Below are 21,547 nucleotides of genomic sequence, written 5' to 3'. Positions count from 1 at the left end.
TTCATGAAAGGAAAGCATGACCCATTTCTTAATCTTTTCCAGGCATCTTCCCAACTACTGGAACAACAATAAAATAAATATTTACATTTTTTATTTTACTCAGGTTTCATAGGCTACTCAACCTTTTCGGTCTTTTATAGTTCAGTATGGGGTACGGTAAAGGCAGGCCAGAATTATTTGGGTTGTTTGCACAAGATACCTTCAGTAAAAATATTTGCTTAAATAATTATTTAGTGTAGAAATAATAAATTGGCCTACCTATTGATATGACAAGGTGCAAGATAGGTATGAAATGGTGTGATAAGATTTTGCAGTTTTCGCTATAGCTGCCAGAACAGCTGCTAAATTTGGAATAATATGGCTTGAAAGAACAAACTAACATTTTATTCAAATATGTTTGTGATTAGTCTTAACAGGAAAGGAATGCTGTCTAGTGATCACAGCAGGGATCGGAATCATGAGAGGAGAGGTTCACTCCTGGCTTTGATGGCACGTAGCCTTGCACAAAAAAAATACTAGCATGTTTCCCTGTTTCATGACCTCTACAAAAAAGATACAAGTTCTGGGTATGAACTTGTTTTCACTGCTGCTTTTAACTGCTGCCTTTTATTGTGATAGGCCTTAGTCCAGTGTTTCCCAAAGTACTTCCCCCATGGACCACTTGAAAATTGCCAAGGATCTTGGCAGATCATTTCTTCTGCATACTGTAGCAATTGTAATGTGCTATGCTAGATGCTGTATAATTTTATTCTATTTTATTTGGCTTCTTGCATTTATTTTATATTGTCTTTTGTTGCATTCCATAGAATTCACACTGTAATACAATGAAATATAATGTGAGAATTAAAGGAAGCAATAAAAATACAATTTTTAAAAATCATTATGACTATTCAGTGCGATGGATGTGCCGCTCCCCAACTTCAACCTCTAATCTACAGACCACCTAAATGAAGCTTGTGGACCACTGGTGGTCCACAGACCACAGTCTGGGAACCCTGCTTTGGTTGGTTTTATTGTACTGGGAAATTGCCCTGGGATACATTTTGTCTAGAAAGCAGAAGAGACATGTTCTAAATAAATAAAATTAAAATGAACACATAAAGTATTTATAGACAAGTATTGTGAAATCTAATGTCAAGTCAGAAATGTAGGGAACGAGGCCCAATACCCTCACTGAAGTACTTCAAAGATGGATGTTAGATTTAGAACTACTGTGGATTGCTATTTTTTATTAATTATTATCATTATTAACTTTATTACCTGCCCTTCACCAGCAGGTGCCAGGGCACATTACAACAATAACTAACTAACTAACTGACTAACAAACTAACTGGAATAGGAATAGAGTGGTTGTCCCTTGTCCTCACTGTTGTTTATTATGACATTGGAAATATTGCTTCAGAATATGAGAAACAGGGAAATCAAAGGTATTGGGGTGGGATGTAGTGTCTATAAATTAAGGGCATTTGCTGCTGATGTGCTGTTGATATTAGAACAACCTTTGGAGAGCGTTCCCAAAGCCTTAGAAGAAATTAAAAGGTTTGGAGAAGTGGTGGGTTTCAAAATACATTCAGATTAAACCAAAATGTTGGTTAAAAACATGGATGAGCAGTGGAAATATTTTTTAGAAAGGATGTCTGGTTTAAAAATAGGCAAAAAAGTTAAGTATTTGGGAATTTGACTGACAGTAAGAAATCTTAACCTTTTTGAAAATAATTATATTAAAAGAGTTGGTGATATGGGGGAGAATGAAACTCTCCCCATTAAAATGAATTTACTACCTAGAATGCTGTTTTTATTCCAATCAATTCCAATTGTAAACACTTTAAGCTGCTTCAAAGAATGGAAAAATATATTTCTAAATTTATCTGGCAGGGAGGAAAGCCAAGAAATAAATATAAAATTATAATAGATACAACAGAAAGAGGAGCTTTGCTCTGCCAGATTTGCAAATGTATTGCGAGACAGCCTGTTTGTGTTGGTTAAAAGAATGGATTGTATTGGACAATGTAGAAATCTTAGAGGGTCATGACTTAAAATTTGGTTGGCATGCATGTCTCTGGTATGGGAAGGCTAAAATCTATAAGAGTTGTATGAACCACATTATTAGGAAGAATTTGAATAGAGTTTGGGAGAAATATAAAAAATCTGCTGGAAATAAAAACACCTTTATGGCTATCTCCCATTGAAGCAATTACAAATAAGAGAGACTTACAATGGGTGACTTACAGGGAATTGCTGAATTTTATGGGGGGGGGGTGCAAACTGAATTTTTTTTTGCCTAAAATGTATTATTTCCTACTAGAATTGGAAACAAAGGACAAGCTTGTTAAGTAATCTTATGGGATCATTCAAATGTATTCAAATAAGCGTAGGATCTCCCAATATAGTTGCTCACGTTTCCCCTTAGTGACAGGCACAGTAGAGAATATAAAAAGAGGCTTATCCCTGAGCAATGTCTAAACAGGACCACAGTATGATTTATTTTTTCTATAGAAGCAATTCTTATTACTCTTCTTCATTAAGGAGAGGTTCAATTTTTATTATTATCTAGAACTGTGATTTGCTATTACTTATTGTGATAACCATATAATGGTGAGACTGTTCAGATGTTCTCCATGTGTAGAAGCTATGCATGGATAACGGGACAGTGTGACTGTCTTGCTAGCCCCACCTGGCACTGGCCCTGCCCTTTGGACATCCGTGAATAGGCATCCTAAGAATCAGGAAACTGCATACGCTCGGCCAATTAAAAATGGCTGCTAACACTGGAGAAGTTGATGCTTCCCCTCCCCACAATGTTCCCAGAAGAATGTAACACCATGACATAATATGCTTCTGCAGTGGCACTATGGGTTTGCATGCCTCCAGAGAGCCCAGGAAGTGCCAAATCTGTTTTAAAATATGCTTTATAAGCTGAGGGAACAAGAAGGGGAGAGGGGAACCTCTGCCGCTGGCTTTGTAAGTCTCCTCCACAAGGTTTAAAGACACTGTCCACTGAAAATGTAGTGTTTCTTTCCGCCCCCTAAAAATGTGCCTGGAAATATTCATTCAGGACTTGATTATTCACCGTAGGCAAAGTGTTTCTAAAACATAATGCTATTAGACTAAGAGAGTGTTACTTCTTACAAATTATAGGTTCCAGGCATTGTGGAGTCATTTTGTAATTTATGTCTCATACTGCAATTAACAATGATTGCTGAAACTAGAGCTGTCAGCTGCTTCCCCCACACCGAAAAATCTTCCTATGACACCAGAAGATTGCTGTTATTTACTTCCTGACATGCCATTTGTCCAGACTCTTTAGTCTTCTGCAGAGAAATACAGAAAACACTGCATAGATGTACTTGTTTACTATTTCGCTGGCCAATTTATTGTAGGATCAGTTGATCCCACTGCATAGTTCCTCAAAGTCAGCATTCTGCTACCAATAGGGGCAAGTGGATGCCTAAAGGCACTCATTTGGAAGGCAAGGAGACTGCCTTCATAGAATCTTATAGAGTTGGAAGGAACCGAAGGGTCCTCTAGTCCAATCCCCTGCAACATTCTGCTGTTGAATGTTCCCAGCATCTTGTATTTAGAGAAATACTGCTTCTGTACACCTGTAATTTCCTTTTGTAGAGGTCAGCTAGCATCTCTGTTTGGGGACTGCCACTTGCTTGATTACTTTCAGAATGGAATCTCATGCAAACTGGGTAGAAGGAGATTTCCTCACTTTAGAATCAGCAACTTAACATTTTCACATCTAGCTCATATCTTTTGTCACTGAAATACTGTCCAAAGCAATCACCATTAGATAGATAGATAGATAGATAGATAGATAGATAGATAGATACAGTGGTACCTCGGGTTACATACGCTTCAGGTTACATATGCTTCAGGTTACATACGCTTCAGGTTACAGACTCCGCTAACCCAGAAATAGTGCTTCAGGTTAAGAACTTTGCTTCAGGATGAGAACAGAAATCGTGCTCCGGCGGTGCGGCAGCAGGAGAAGGCCCCATTAGCTAAAGTGGTGCTTCAGGTTAAGAACAGTTTCAGGTTAAGAACGGACCTCCAGAACGAATTAAGTATATAACCCGTGGTACCACTGTGTGTGTGTGTGTGTGTGTGTGTGTGTGGAGCTTAGACAGAATTTCTGCTTAGTTCCCAATTAAGAACAAAAGCTCATTTAAAATAAAAGGCTTCAGCATCGCTGCAGCCAGTCTGTTGCCTGATCAAAAACATTTGCTTATATTAAGAACTGCTTGCTTGGAAAAACTCACACTTCCATGCATTCAGCTGTGTTATTACATTTATAAACCTTAAGGCGGTATCACTTCCTTCTCTTTAAAGCAGCACAGTAATTTAAGAAAGTGGTTATGCTTATCTTCTGCCAGTCAAGCACTTTGTGCATTAACAAAATATAATTTTCCCCTTCAGCAGATGGGTGTGTGTGATGTACTTCACATATGTCAATATTAGTAGTCCTCCCCAGTAGGTGATGGAGCTACTTTATTTAGCAGGGTGCATGACTGGAAGTAAAAAGGGGGAAAAACCCATTTACACTTTAATGAGTAGCGACAATGCAGCATGTCAAAGTCATGTACTCATTGCACTTTAGGAATCAGCATTATACAATTTTGCACAGGAAAACCACATTAAAGTACCACTCTTAAAGGAAATCTAGCATACCATAAAGGTTGCAAAAATACTCCTTGTATGAATGCCTAGTGGCATTTTGTACAGGAAGGTCCAATCAAGGTGAAAAGAAGCAGATCACCTGATGGTTTGTTAGTGCAGAGATAATATATGTATCTATGACAGTCTCTTTCATTAGCTTTTCAACTTGTCAAACAATAAATGCAACCTTTGACCTCGTGTATGTCTTGAATAAAGCTTGAGAAGTCTGAAATATCTCACTGATAGAACACCTTGATCGATATTTTAGCTAACTTTTTAAACTTTCAATTAAATTACATAATTAAATATGAAGGAAGGAACTATGACAAATGCTGCATTGTAAAGAAAATACAGTGCAGTAACTGTTCGCTAAAACACTGTTCGTTAAAGTGGGCAATTGGATATATTGAACAAAAAACAGAAGCCACATTTTATAGCTGTCAATTTTGGGCTTTTCTTTACAGCAACAGTGAAATGCCTTGTATATTGTCCTGATTTCTAGGTCCTTAATGTTCCAAAGAACTATTCCCGGGGCTGTTTTGACTAATTATAGAAATAATTACCTACTTTGAAAGTACATTTATAGGTCACTTCCTAGGAAAAAAAGAGGGAAGGAAATTCCTTATTTTAGGGCAAAAGTGCACAAAAAAAGAATATGTGTGCGCATGTCTGTGTATTCTAAACCTTTTCTTTTAAGCATTTCTAAACCACTTAATAGATAAAAATCCAAGCATAGTACAGAAATACAATAAATAAAACCCAGAAAAACAGTGTTATAAAAACAGATAAAAAGAGGAATTCAGTAATAACAAGTCCAATCTTAAATTGACAAGGCAGATGACTGGATATTTGTTGGATTTTAACAAATTACTCCTTCAAACTAAATTTCAAAAATTGCCAAGAACTGTGAAAGCATTTAGCAGTCGCCTTATTCACTGCTGTGCTTTTTAGCCCAAACAGAGAGGTGAAATTGACAACTAGTAGTCAAAATGCACATTCCTCTTTATACAAAACTAGAATTCCTTGCACTTAAGAGTACATAAGTAAACATCTCTGTTCAGTTCAATGGAGCTTTACTCCCAGATATATAGGATTGCAGCCTGTTTTGAAGTGTCTGTTTTAAAATATGATTGAAATTAAGCTGCAGTCATTGAACAAATAATTACCAATTAATTCAGTACTAGCAATAGTCTATTGAAGTGTATCAGTCTAGATCCTAAGAACTGGATCCCAAGGGTACTGGATCCTTCAAATTTTTGTTTCTTGAATTGCAGTCCTTCATGCTACATTTTCAGCAACTGGGACGTTCCAAGGTGGGGGGGGGCGCGGTCTGCCCCGGAGGCCATTCCAAAGAAGGGGTGACAAAATGCCAACCCCCAATTGGCAGCACCTCCCGGGGTGCATGCCACGACCCCTGTGGACGGCGCACCACGCCCCCTGGGATGCGTGCCATGACCCCTCGGACACATGCCGGTTGCTCCACCTATGTCACCAACAGGGATTCCCCCCCCCCCGCGCCCAAGGCTCCTGGCCCTGTAGGAGTAGGAGGGATTTCCATTCCAATTTTGGTGGGGGACTGAAGCCTTTTCCATTCTTGCAGTGAGCATCTGGCTCCCTAAACACTGCTACGCATACATCTATTTTGGATGGAATTAGACTTTGAGATTGGGTGTGGTGTGGTAAGTAAAATTCCAATGGTGCACCCAGCCACAAGAAATTTTCTGGAAGATGACCAATAATATGATAGTAACTTCTGCATTCATATAGTATTGTTTAATTCCCAAAGTACAACACATAGCATCGCATCGTAAACTAGGCCAAAATCATTATACCCATATAGGGATTGAAGACTAAATCAAATGAGTGCATGGCTAAAATGAGGTTTGAATTGGGAATTTTCTGGTGCACAACTCATATTTGTAGCCATACACTTTCACCAGCTCCATTTTAAACGCAAGGTAAGAGTTCCAATGCATTTAGGCATGCTTTAAGCCTATTGAAATTCATGAGCATAAATGGACTTTGATTATGTTTGCAGTATTTTTAGAATGGTTATCACTAGAACAGAAACATTCATAGTTCTATATAGCAATGACAACTACATCTCTTGGCACTTTTACACGTGCTTCTCCTTGCATGTGCTCCGTGCCATGTAATGGCATTTACACATCTCTGATAGGTGCATATTTGCGACAGTTTCTTCTAGCCAGCAGTTTGCTAGATATTGGACAGGACTTTAGCAGCAGCACCAGCACAAATCATTCTGGGTACCTTTAATATTGGCTGAAGCTGATGTCATCAGTACTAGTATCATGACATAGTATCACACTTAAGATATTTTAATAGAATCAGCCTGTTCTATTGCAGTGAGAGTTTATCTTCACAGAGATATACGTATGTATGTAAATTAAAGTTACCAGATGTCCCCGTTTCCTGGGGACAGTTCCCAGATTTACAAATCAGTCCCCTGACAAAATCCATCCCCATCAACTGAAGTTGAAAAGTTGAAAAGTGAAAAGTATTCATTGAAAAAAAACTGGTAACCTTAATGTAAATGTATATGGGTGTGGGGTTTTGTTTGTTTTGTGTGATACACACAAACATACATATACACACTGTCACTTTCTCTCTCTTTCTGCCATAAGCTAACAAGATGGGAAATTATGGTAAATTCTAACCTAAGATCCCAGTGCAAAAGAAACAATACAAATCATGAGGATAATACAATTAATAGTACAATCCTATTGTATTAGTGTAATTTATTTCAGTGATAATTACTCCCTAGTTAAATGTACACAGGAGAGAAGCCTAAACAGAGCAGCATCACACCAACATCAACAAAATCCAAAGCTGCAGAGGAAGGGAAATAAACATTTTCTGAAACTTTTTAAAAACATAAATTGAGCAGGCTTGTTGGATCTTGCTGGTGAGAGAATACCGTAGCACAGTGATCCTCAAAAAGCCCTGTTCCTGATAGACTACAATCCCATAGCAGATAGTGATGGCACCTGATTTTTAAAGCCATAATGAAATTAAGTCTCACATGGGGGAAATATATTAAACTTCATTCAAAAATTATTAAAACAACAGGAAACTTTATCTGCCTTCTATACGATAGACTATTTGGTACAGTAGATGTGCTGCAGATGTAGCAACCATAACTTCATTTACAACTTATCTTAGGTTATTTTTTCATAAAGGGTACTAATTTAAGCAAATCAATGCTTTACATGTACAAGAAGCAACTACCAAAATGCAGAACTGTTTGGGACCTTTCACTGAACTCAGGTTCTTACAAACAGCAATAACTATTTAGGAAATACAGGGAGTTAAATGTTCTGGTGGACCACATTCCTCCAAAGGAACAGCACATTACACTAAGTATTCTTGGACACCTGCATACATGCCAATTCAGTGAGTCAAAGCTGACTCATACATTACCAAACTTTCTATTTCCTCTTACACCTATCCACTTTTACTTGGTTTCCATCCAATTTTCAGGTTTGGCAAGTCTCATTAGCTTATGAAAACTTATGAAACCATAATCAGAAATACAGTTAGGGAACCAAATTAATTTATCTGTTTTTATAAGAAGGATTTTATTTCCCTCTATCCCTAACAGGTTATGAATTAATTTCTATTTGTTTTTGTGTGGTCTAGGAAAGCACATGATAAGTGTGCTTCTCTACACAGTTGGGTCTAATGAAAAAATTCCTTATGGATCCTTTATAACTTTTTCACAATGAACTTAATGCAACTTTGATAGTTCAGTTGGTAGAAATCTCAGGGTCATAGGCTGAAGCCTTACATTGGGAGAAAGTTTCCCGTGTTGTAGGGATTGGTCTAGATGACTTCATGATCCCATCCAACTCTTCAAGTCTATGATTCTTTGAATATTCACACAAAGGTATTACTGCTATGAGCAATTTTGCTTAATGATAGTGTGCCGTGTGTTGATGACACTGTTGTCGTCATTTAAAAGGTACAAAAAGAATATGCATTCTCAAAATCTACTGTTTGGTTTCCCTCAACCCAATGTTTTAAAACAATTGATTAAGCTCAAGTGCAGGCCATTAAAACTTGCTAAAAATCTTGCTCTACATACTGAAATCCACCACTTAACACCAATATCCTTGCCTTGTCTTTGGGAATCTTGCATAGGCCTCCCCAAGCAATTACAAACAGGTGTACTGGGTTTTGGGGCACCATCGTCTTTAAAAACATACATGCTGCTTGAAATGATGTGTTGCTTTCTAAATAATAGAGATCCTGCCACAGATCCTTTTATGCTGCCATCCATTTGTCTTGGGAGACCCTGGAGGAGTGTGCCTTGGGGAGCGAAGTCGAACCGTTGGAGAATTACAGTGTGTGCTGTGGCTGTGGAGACTGATACAGGAGAGGTACGTCCCCTTACATAGTAACAAGTAATGTTACTTTTCCTCCAAGAAGGGTGCTTTTTCCTTTCATAAAAATAATTCCGACAAACAAATAGTTGAAACATACCTTTGAAAGATCTCTGAAGTTTCCTGGCAAGGTTAGATCCAACTCCTCCGATTCATAATTTGTTAATACCCATGGAAATACAGGGTATTGGTTTAGATCATTATATGTACGTCCTGAAAATGGTGGAGGGAAACGTGGACGATATTATATGGTTATTAAACAGGACAACTGAACAACTGATAAAAAACAGAATACACCAATCAAAGATTTTTCTTCACATCCGTGTAATATCACATTCTGAATTTCACCGATTTTGAGAAAAATAGCTACACAAAACAATGGGTCACTGTGTCTGGCTGCTAACCAGAAGGTTGGTGGTCCAAGCCTACGCAGGGACAGCTGTGGGCAGGATTCCTGCATTGCAGGGGGTTGGACTAGATGACCCTCAGAATCCCTTCCAACTCTACAATTCCATGATTCTATGAAATTTATAGCATAAACAGACTACCATTTACATGTATTTTATTTGCACCCAAGTTCTTTTCATGTAGAATAAACATGCATTGGGGGATGTAGCATCACAGCGGTACACACAGTATACATGTATAAACCTTCTCTCCTCAATCAGGAATCCTGATCCTAGGGTACCTGGTTGTTCAAAGAAAGAACCTACACATAAACAAATTACAGTCATATCTCGGGTTACAGCCACTTCAGGTTGTGTTTTTTCGGGTTGCGGACCACCAAAACCCGGAAGTACCGGAACAGGTTACTTCCGGGTGTCGGCGGTTGCGCATGCGCGGACATGCTAAATCGCACTTTGCGCATGTGCAGAAGCACCGAATCGCAACCCGCACATGGGTTGCGAATGCTGCAGGTTGCGAACGTGCATCCCGTATGGATCACGTTCGCAACCCAAGCGTCCACTGTATATACATGTAAGCTCTGTGTAAAAGATCCATTGGACACGCGGAAATCAGGATGAGGCCACTCCTCCCTCCCTCAAAAGCCATTCACTCTACCCTGTTTGGTCACTTGCAAAGGACTTGAATGCAAATCTCAGATACAACACCCTAAGACTTGTGAGCATCTCCAAGCTTAAGGCAGCTCACAACCCCTGTTTTGCAGCCTGTCATGTATATTAGACACAGGCACACCCTTTTGTCAATCCTAGGGAGGCTTAAAATCAGACCTTTTCTTTGCAAGGTAAGCTTAACGAATTGCAGGTTATACAACCTTGCATTTTTTAGCAACACCTCACACATTTAGGCAATGCAAACGTTTTAGCACTCTTGATATGATTTAGTTCAAATGTGCCGGCTGGATCAACCTTCAATAAACTCTGCCATCAGAAGAAAGAGTTGGAGAGCCCATGTTCAGGACCAGCACACAGACAACAGAATCTGCACAGCTTACTCTGTGTGTGCATCTGTTGGGGGAAAGGAACTTGCTTCCCTTACTCTGTGAGACATCAGGCATTGCAGTTGCCTGCTGCACAGCACTAAGCCAACCAGGAGAGGCTTAAAAAGGAATTTGTTTTTTCCCATGCAGTCCTTAGTTGTTTGTACATAAGACTTTTCATAGATTTATTCCTTATCCAAATAATGAATTGCAGAAATGCAAGCCTCTATTGGTGTATGTTTTACCTTTACTGAAGGAGCAGATTTTCCTTCAACTAGGCTTATAGAGATTAATGTTAAAGGCTGAATATTAAATATTGCAAGCCTATGACACTAATCTACTTGAACAATAAAAACTGAGGCACAGCAAATGAGATCTCAGAAATACTGGAATATGTTTCTTCATTAAAAATAACTTTTTAATTAAACCATCCAATTTAATGTTTTTATATGGCACTTCAGTCTTGAAGGTAAAGTGATGTAGAGACAGCTGACAAAGAAATTATAACTGCAATTCCTTGGTGAAAATGTTAATGACAGCAAAATATTGTTTAATTAGATGATTGCAGCATCTGGATTAACACTCTTTAAAAGCGATGTTCCTGTGCTTGTCTACTTCTTCACACTTTACAGACATTTTGTCATCTCTAGGTCATTAGGAAAGAATTTTTAATGGTTTTTCTAGATGCAAGCAGTTCAAGTTACATCTAATTAGATGACAATAATAAGCCCAACACATGCAGTAGCTAAATATATACATAATTAACCAGTGAGGGCTTGTACATCACAGAGTAAAAAAGTGGAAAATGCTAAATGGAGAGGGAAGAAGTAGGGCTGAATTTGTTACCTGAATATGTCAATTTTCTACTAACATGTTAAAAATACTTTCCATCCGAAATAAAGAGAATATTGCTCACCCTTTTTAGTGTATGATTTTCAGCTAACTATGTGTTTAAATATTCATTTTTACTAATTAGAGCTTTAACATTTTATGTTTTAGTTAAGAAATACTTTCCACGTCTTATAGAATATCATTTACAACCAAGTCTGCATGCTCTTCTTCCTCATTCACTATTTTCTGTTGTGACGTATGATGTATATTATTATTTTTTTATTTTATCTATATCTATATCTATATCTATATCTATATCTATATCTATATCTATATCTATATCTATATATGAAGCATGATTAACCTGCTACCTAAAAACAGACGTAAGTACTGCAGTGAGACATAATTCTGGCTGCTAGACTGAACCACCTGACTCTTCCATCTTTTCCAGTGGAAGGATCTTTTATTAATATTATAGTAATTAAAGTGAGAGCGTACTGCTTGCAGTTCTGTTCTTTTTAATTGCTTATTACATATAGCATCTTTCATTTTCTAGTGAGAAAAGTGGTGCTGAATCAGTAAAAGTAGTGATTTCTCCTTCTCCTCTCTATAAATCAGGAGATTCCTGAGAATTGTGCAGAGTCAGAATTTTATAAATAATTCTGACTCTGCTCAATTCTCAAGAATTCCCAGTCAGGAAGTCCTACGTCTACAAAATGAAGACAAAAGCCAGGGGCAGGCAGAGTATAAAACTTAGACTGACTGATAAGTAGCAGAGTGCCATGTTTACCTTTGGAAAAAGAAAAAGAAACCACACAGCGCTGTAAACATGATGAAATATGTCCAGTGACAAGAGGGGCAGAGAAGAGGTGAAGACCTTGGGAGCAGAACGAAGTAGAGAGAAAGCAACTGGGTATGCTTGTCAAAAGAAGAGCTCTCAGACTCCGAACAACCATTTTGACTGCAAACTACAGATACAGTTATGGAAGCGATGAGATGTTCGCCTTACTTTTAGCAACTTCCTTGCTGGTTTGTTATTGTTATTTTATTAGTGAATAGATTTTGCAGTTCTTTGATTGATTTAGAGCATTATTTTAAAATGGATGAGATTAGTATATGAGGAACGTCTGCAAATCCATTAAGATTAACTAGAGTGCAATCCTATTCTTATTTAGGCAGAAGCAAGCCCACAATGGGGCTTACTCCCACTTAAATATGTATAGGATTGCAGCCTAAGTCCCTCTAAACTCAGTGGCACTTACTTCTGAGTAGACATATACAGGATTACACTGTAAATCTCCTAAAGCTCTAATCTGTAAATGTATTATTATATTCATATTCTGCTTTGTGAACAGATTAAGAAAGACTCATGTAGTGAATCTCATTTATGCATCAATAACTTCTGTTGAGCTCACTGAATGCAGATTTAGATCTAGTCCCTAACCATTATTACCATCCATGACAGCTATGCTACTTACCTCTTTATCATCAAAACTTTATTTGATGAGGACTGTAACTGCATCAAGCAAGGTGCTTATCTCCCTCAAACAAATGGATAGGCAAAAGGAAGGAAGAAGGACTAGCTAGCAGTAAATGTAACACATTTTTGTTTTTAAAGGTATCCACAGAAAATCCAGAATCCATGTCAAGCTAGTTAGCTTAATGTGTATGGGTAAACTGGTGGAAAGCATGAATGAAGGAAAATATCAATCATATAGAAAATAAGTCTTGCATAAGATGAAACAACATGGTTTCTGCATATACAAGTCCCATCTCTCTCTGTTCTTTGAGAATGTTAAGCATGTGGATAGGAGTGTATATTAGAGATGGATGGTTTAGCCTATTTCATGTGTTTATTCATAAATTTGTTCAGTCCAATTTCTGCATTAATCAGTGGATTTTTAAAATTTAAATAGCTGTATGAAAATTCATATATACATACATATTTTGTCTCAATGCACTCATTTCCAAATGCATTTGATCCTAAAATACATACTTTTAAATTGATGTCAGTGTGTGTCTTCATTCAAAAACTGTATCATTAAATTTAGAGGTGTAAAATCTGAAGAATTACATTCTGATCCGTATATAATTCTAAGAGGTGCAAATTAGGTTAGTTCACTTAAATATACAATCCAAGCAAAATTATCCTCCATCCCTAATGTTTACTTGGATTTTCAAAAAGCTTTCAACAAAGTCCCTCTCCAAGGCACTTAAGTAAATGTAGCAGTCATGGGATAAAAGGGCAGGTCTTCTTAGACATCAGTAATTGGTTAAAGAACAGTAAGCAAAGATTTAAGACGCAATGGACAATTCTCACAGTGAAGGGATGTAGGAAGAAGTGTGGTTCCCAAGGACCAGCATTTTTAACTTGTTTGTAAGTGGCATAGAGGAGGCGGTGTCAACCTTTTTGGGCCCATGGGTCCATTTGCAAACCAGATAAACTATTGTGGCCACCACAACCTATTATATTGCCTACAATATAATGCATCTTTCAAGTTTATTTTCAGCAGGGGGAGGGGACTGTTGGGCACCAGGAAACAACCCCTGTCCTAGAGCTAGGATGAGCAAGAGGGCAATTCAGTGTAAGTGTAAATTGATGCACAATGGTGCAAAAAATCCTAATTTCACATATATATTGACAGATTCTGAGCTGATGGTGACTGGTCAGGAAAAGATTATGAACATCTCAATGAAAACACTGTGCATGACAACTTGTGTATGACAAAAGGGATTGAAAACTTGCTAATATCACAATATCTGTATAAAAATATTTAACGCAACATATTTGGAATACTGTGAACAATTCTGTTTGCCAGATCTCAGAAAGGATATTACAGAACTGAAAATGGTAACCAATTCTGATGAGAGGAATAAAGCAACTCCTTTATGCAGAAACTGCTGGGGCTTTTTAGTTTGGGGGGGGCAGACAAGAAAGGAGTTAAAATTATGCATGATGTGCAGAAAGCGAATAGAGAGACCATTGATAGGGTCATCCAATGGGCGATTCTGGACAGAAAAAGTAAGTACTTCTTCACACAGAACTTAATAAATGTATTAAATTTGCTATGGCAATGGCCATCAACTTAGATGGTTTTAAAGGGGTACTGGACAAATTCATGGAGGATAAAGTCTTCAATGGCTACTAGCAACAATAGCCATATGCTGCCTCCAGGGCTGGAGTTGCTATGCCTCTGAATGCCAGTTGCTGGGAAGCAACTATGGGAGAGGGCTATTCTCTTAAGCTCTTCAGCTTATGTGCTTCCAACAGAAACATGGTTGGTCACCCTGGGAACAGAATGCTGGACGAGATGGGCCTCTGGTCTACTCCAACAGGGTTCTTACGCCTGGATGGCTAAGGCAACGCAGTGGGTTCAATAAAAGACGACCCAAGATGTCTCTGTTCATTTATTTAGGCAAGGGAAAACTTGCTGCTGCTAAGTGAGTTCTTACATCTCAAAGCAGGTGGAAAAGAGACAAAAAAATAATAATAGAAAACTCTTGATAAAGGGAAATCTACAATAATACTAGGCTACCAAATGGGATTGCTATCAGGATTCTTGAACTAATTTATGTGAATTTTTTTGAGCACTCTAAGTGCTATATAAATGCTAGATATTATCATTAAAGTATTTATAGCATACTAGCTTAAGAAAGTTAATGTCATTGCATAATGATCCACTATTATGGTAGGTTATTCTAACATCTAAAATTCATTAAATGGGATTTATGGCTCTACATAGTATTGAATTATTACTGTAATAAATCCCATGCTACAGACTAACAAATTAATCATACTGAGTCATTTTCAAAGTGAAATGTATCTGGTCTGCATGGTTTTGCCTGGCCCAGGCCTAAGCATGACTTACTAACCATATATTTATAGAATATGATACAAAATAAATACCAACATGTTTGCACATTTTTCGTGTGTGTGTGTGTGTGTGTGTATTCCTTCGGCTCCTACCTAAGGCTCAATGGACATTCAGCTGAATTTCATTCCACCTGAGAAAATTTACCTGTGGCAAGATTTGTATTATTTTTGGATGCTGTGATGTTGATATATTAATGGTACAACAACCATGCTGTTGTATGTTAACAGTAAATCCTTGTATATCATTTTATATTTCAAGCCAGCATGCATTAATTAGTTTCAAGTGCTAGTGAAATCCACCTCTCATTAAGTGATGTAGAAAGGTTTTGAATCGTGGGCCTAATGTTAAAGATCAGTTCTCATGCATTCCAGTTCAAGGTGCTAAAAAAGGGAAGATGCCGCAATTTAATCATAACACCACCTAGGTGACATCTGTACTAGGCAGGATACTACTGTTATTTTGCTGTCTAGTTGCTGTTGCTAAGAATGACGAAGTAGCGAAATTACATTTTCCCATTATTATTTCCAGACACACACTGGCAATGGTTTGTTGACTCTAATAAAGCTTCAGACAAAGCTGTCAGCAGAGGAAATGGCAGAAGGAGAGCAAAGAACAACCACCACCACAATAAATAAATTTGAAGTCTGGGTGATAGGTTGTGCATTTTTCGATAAAATTTAATGTGAGTTTTTCAGAATCTATCATACAGCCACAGCTAAATTCCAGATAGATAAGTGTATTCTATCAAGTCACGGTGCTCAAGAAGTTGACAAACATAAACATATTATGAAGGATTAAAGAGACAAAAGACTTACCTGCTATAGTATTGAGAAACATCAAATACTCAAAGTTTGAAATCTCCCTTCGTTGCCAACGCTGAGTCATATTGGAAGATTTATATAGTTGACGGGGAGTGGCCAGAGAAATTCGTCTAGGAATTAAAATTTAAAGAACACATTCTAATAGTTGTTTCTATATTGCAAACTTACTATCATTTTATAACTCAGAATTATGTATTATTTTTCACACCATTGTTGAAAAAGACTTAGTTGTTATTAGAACATATAGAATACATGTGAACAGGAACACTAGATGTAAAGACTGGATTCACAATCCAATCCAATCTAATTATAGTATAGTATATATAGTATAGTATATACTTTCATGACTCTTTTAAAATTTAATTGAACTTGTATGAGAGTAGCTGTGCAGAACTGCAATCAGACAATGGACTGGATGAGAGCCAACAAACTGAAGCTCAATCCAGGTAAAGCTGAGGCACTGCTAGTGGGTGGTTCCCTACACTAGTTTACCTGCTTTTGATGGGGTTATACTTCATTTGAAGGGGTGCGTATGTGGTCTGGGGGATACTTCTGGATCCATTGCTGTCACTTGGGCCTCAGGTGGCTTCAGTGGTATAGAATGCCTTCCATCAGCTGCACCCCTATCTGGACAAGGATAGCCTGTGCCGTCTGTGCTCTGGTAATTCTAGGCTAGATTATTGCAACATGCTATATGTTGGGTTGCCTATCAGGATGGTTCAGAACCTTGAGTTGTTGCAGAATTTGGCAGCCAGGTAGCTCACGGGGGCAAGATGGTTTGAGCATATTTCACCGATCCTGGCCCAACTACATTGGCTGCCAATTAGTTACTACACACAGTTCAAAGGGCTGGTATTAAATGCCTCAGGATCACAACACTTAAAAAACCACCTTTCTCCATATGAACCTACTTGGATCATCATCTGAGGCCTTTCTTGGTGTGCCTCCTTTAAGAGAGGTCTGGATTGTGACAACACGAGAATGGGTCTTTTCTGTGATAACTTCCTACTTGTGGAATGCTCTCTGCAGGGAAGCTTGCCTGGCACATTCATATATTTAGGTGCCAGGAGAAAACATTTCTCTTTTACCAGGCCTTTGGCTGTGTGGCCTTTAAATAGGTTTTTTTTTGGGGGGGGGGAGGTTACTGGTTTTTATTGTTCTTGTTCTTGTTTTTATTGTGTATTTTGTGTTCTCATTTTCTATTTTTATGTTGTGATCTTCGGATGAAGGGTGGTATACAAACTTAAATAAATAGTCGTAGTAGTTCCTGCTTAAAATCTCACTTGTACCATGAATTCAGTCAGTGGTCTTAAGCAAGCCCCTCTCTTTCAGCTATATTGGTCTCATCTGCTGGATGGGGATCATATTAACTAACCTTATAGACTTATTATAAGGACTGTTATATATTTGGTGTAAAAGAACTATACCCGCAGAAATCATATATGCAGTATAATTAACTTTGTATGATACAGAATGGTGGAGTAGAAAAATTTGTTCCACTCGCATTTTGGAAATGTTGGAATATTTTATTTCACTCACAGTATTAGTACAATCTACTTATTTTTGGCATTACTTGGATCCTTTAAGGGCTTTTATTTTTGGATGCTACCTTCTGATTTGACAGAATATGATGCAAAACAAATCTCTTCTGATAGCTTCCTACTGGTAAGATAGCTGAAGAAATTCATGGAGTGTGAATTACTGTGGCAGAGTTAAATAAATTATGCACAGTAAATTGGTTCCATGCCCTTATGTTTCAAATAACGTAGGAAGGACACACTACTGTGGTGTTTTCTAAATCTGCCCAGCTTTGATCAAGTCACATTACCTTTTGGATATACTACCGCAAATGTGTATATGGAAATGTTACTTTTGTTTATTGGAAAACAGCAACATCTCAACAGACCAAGGAAGCAATATTCCCTAAGCACTTGTGTGTCAGCATGACTAGTAAGCATTTCAGTAGGAGATGGGAGAGCGTTGGTTGGTGAACTGTGTCCTATGAGGCTGGGGGTTAACAAAATCATCTAAATAACCAGTATCCCTACCATTGTGAGCATCTTTATCATGTTCATGACATTTTAAACATAAGTAAAATCCTTACATACATTTTCTGTGCTGTTAGCATTAAACGCCAGTGAACAGGCACCCCTACATAAAAATCTAATTTCTACACAAAGGGATAGTCTCTGACTTGTAACAGTAGAGTAGGCAACATTTTTTAAAAATCAAAACAGTGAAAGATCCACACACTATTTAAACAATAATTTTCCTGTAAGTGGAACAGACTAAAATACAATGATGGTGAAGGTGGAATTTTCTAATTATACTTAAAAAAGAATGTATATTATAAGTAATTTAGGCTGCAATTGTAAGCACACTTTCCTGTGAGTCGCCAATGAAGTCAGTGGGACGGAATAAACATTTATAGAATTGCACTGTTAAAAACTAATCTGTTAATTCCATCTTGATGACGATTCCAGAACACCTGGCAGTAACCTGTTTAACAATTATGATTCCTGTCTGAACAGGAAGCGATCTGAGAGTGAATGGACATGACACCCACAAATGATTTTACTTGAAAGTAATGCAATGTTTCCGTGACTATGATCACTGACGCATGATAGATGCTCCACATAATCGAGCTTTCATGCATTATCATCACATGACAATCTTGTGTGAATCTACTCTGAAGTTACCACAAAAGAAAACAGGAAATAAGATATATCATGATACCTAGCTTGTGGCAAGCCATAGCTGGTTCCTACTCCAACACGAGGTAAGCTGTACACAACCTTTTTGACTGTTGCTTGGTCAGGAAAATTGAACATTACGGAAGCTGTTGGACAACCAGAATTGATATGTTAGGAACTGACTTATGTGCAAACAGATGTTTCTATGTACAACACCTCATGATATCTCACAAAAAAATTACATTTATTTATAAGTAAAAGTATTACTATACAGCCCACTCACATACAATATCAAGGTACCGCAATAAATAAAATATAATAACATGATGCAAAATAGTCACAAGAATGACTTGCTCAGAATCATAAGCAACTGAATAGGTCTGTTGGCATACAGAGTCTTCAAGAGACGTCTAAAAATTAACAGTGATGCCTGGTGTTATTCAAACAAACAAACAAACAAACAAACAAACAAACAAGCATATTTTAATAAATCTATATGATAATGCATATTTATTTATTAAACTATTTTTAGCCCAGCTAAAAATCTCAGGGTCCAAGTAATATTTTACGCATAGTATAAAATAACAGTTACGCTGCTATAGATAAGATCACAACCAATCAGCAAATCTCATCAAACTGGGAGGTCCAATATCAACTACAGTTTGCATGACCCAAAGGCCTGCATAAACAGGCAGCTCTTAACTTGGTGACAAAAGAAGACCACTGATGCTGTGGTCTCTGAGGGGAGAATGTTATGCAGCTGGGACTCCACAGCCATGAAGCCATCTCTTTCATCTTCATATATAGATAGATAGATAGATAGATAGATAGATAGATAGATAGAGATATATATAGATATAGATATTGATATACCAAAGAAGGGAGGTAAGAAAAGGTCATTGGCTGTAACTTTATTCTTCTATGAAACCAAGGCACATTAAAGGAGCCTTCTCAGATTCCTACATACAAAGGTAGGCAGATCTACACTGTGGATCAAGGTCCTATCTTGCAGAAAACCATACTCAGGAAGAAAGGTGCACATTCACCTGTTCAGTCCTGTAGCACATTGAACAGAATGCTCATTGGTTACTTTAAAAATTCACCAGAACTACTGTTTGTTCATACCAGTTACACTGCTTTAATATTGTGGTGATTAACACTGCTTTTTACATCTAAAATACATACTTGGATCCTTTGAAAAGTGACACTTGTTTTACATAATTGCTTATTTGGGCGTAAAAGTTAATTCCTGAAGTGTTATTTCCTAGTATACATATACACCACCCATTCTATAACACAATGGACAGACAATTTTCTCCTTCGATTTATAACTAATAGCCTCCATATTTTGGACTCAGTTGTGGGGGGGACACAATATCAGCTTTGTATTACACAAGAACATTCCAGTAATTTCAATGATGTTTGCAGATCATTTCCAGGAGAATTCACTGTGCTCAAATGAAGGGTTAATTGTTATGTTTATTTTTTTTGCAATACACAGATTTTATGCTACCAACAAATTCATCAGATGGCAAAGTTACACTCTCAGCTGCTTAAGATTCATTGTATTTTGAAGTCTAATAATTTTAAAGCATTATGTTGTTGTTTAAATAATTAGAGTGAGGACATAAGAAGGGCCTGCTGGATCAGGCCAGTGGACCATCTAGTCTAGCAACCTGTTCTCACAGTGGTCAATTATACACCTATGGGAAACCCAAAAGCCATTACCTGAGAGGAGCAGCACTCTACCCCCTTGCAAGTCTCAGTATCTGGTATTCAGGGGCATACTGCCTCTGACAGCCGAGTAGAACATAGCCATTGTTCTACTCATAGCTGTTGATAAAGCATATCATGTGGCCTATCAGAGATATATCAGGTAGGATCCGAATTTCACCTTCTATGGATGGAAAAGCTCCTTCCCATAGCCAATATTTGCTAACAAATAAAAACAAAATTACTTTGATAACCTGAAGTCAATCACATTTGTTGTTAATATTTTGTTCATGAACTGCACCAAATATTTTATCTAAAACTGAGTAAAATTCAGAATATGAGCCATCCCACTACAGCAGCTGGGCTCAGTGAAGCCTCCTCTTTCCCACTGTCCCATGCATTGGCATGTATGGATCATTACTTCTGCCTGGAAACAAAAAGTGAGAAACTAAATATCACTTCTGGATGCACATTTTCAGATCTGGTAGGTTTTCTTAGTTTTTAAACAGATGTACAAATACTTTATTCAAAACATGCATTGAACATACTTCTGTTTGCCATGAACACCTCCAAGGCTGTATTCTGAAGAAGGTAACGTCTTGAGAAAACAGCTCGAATTTCGCTGAACATCCATTTTCCATGAAGGCCTTCTGTATAAGCAAGAACCTACAAAAGAAAAAGAACACTTTTTGACTTGTGATTTTGGTGCTACTAATAAAAACCGACTTATGCTTAAGTATTATTTTTTTCCTGTATCTTGAAGAATTCTTTTTATGTGATATGATGCCATTCCCCCGTTTGCTGGGCAATGTCACACTTTAAAAAGATCACCACCTGCCAAATCTGGCGACCCTATGAATCATCAGCCACCTATTTTAAGGGAATCGAGATGAAAGAAAACCCCTGAGAAAATCCTGTTACTGAAGGAAACGTTGGTCAAATGAAAGCAAAGGGAAGTTCAGAGAAAGCAAAATTGTCTCAAGTTATTTGTCAGTGAAATAACCAACCAGAATTTTTTTATTGGGTTCCAGTCCTCCAACAGGTATCATGCCTCTATTAATGACAAATCTGGGTTTGAGAAACCACACAAGAGGAAAATACAAAAATG

At 37.6% G+C, this 21,547-nt stretch overlaps 1 protein-coding gene across 3 annotated transcripts in view; it reads right to left on the bottom strand.

Moving 5' to 3' along the window:
• Positions 1-21,547, bottom strand: part of NBEA (neurobeachin) — a 355,514-nt gene that overhangs the window by 69,826 nt on the left and 264,141 nt on the right. For all 3 annotated transcript variants that reach the window (XM_081004034.1, XM_081004035.1, XM_081004033.1), the window contains 4 exons: positions 20,988-21,105; positions 18,770-18,872; positions 16,028-16,143; positions 9,166-9,278 (listed from right to left, as the gene is read on the bottom strand). In XM_081004034.1, the coding sequence (XP_080860160.1) occupies positions 9,166-9,278; positions 16,028-16,143; positions 18,770-18,872; positions 20,988-21,105 (450 nt within the window). The remainder of the gene's footprint in view (positions 1-9,165; positions 9,279-16,027; positions 16,144-18,769; positions 18,873-20,987; positions 21,106-21,547) is intronic.

Source organism: Podarcis pityusensis (genome assembly GCF_964106645.2).
Source record: "Podarcis pityusensis genome assembly, chromosome: 4".
NCBI classification, from domain to species: Eukaryota; Metazoa; Chordata; class Lepidosauria; order Squamata; family Lacertidae; genus Podarcis; species Podarcis pityusensis.
The sequence above is the reverse complement of the archived record's forward strand: the minus strand, read 5'-3'. Positions and strand labels throughout refer to the sequence as shown.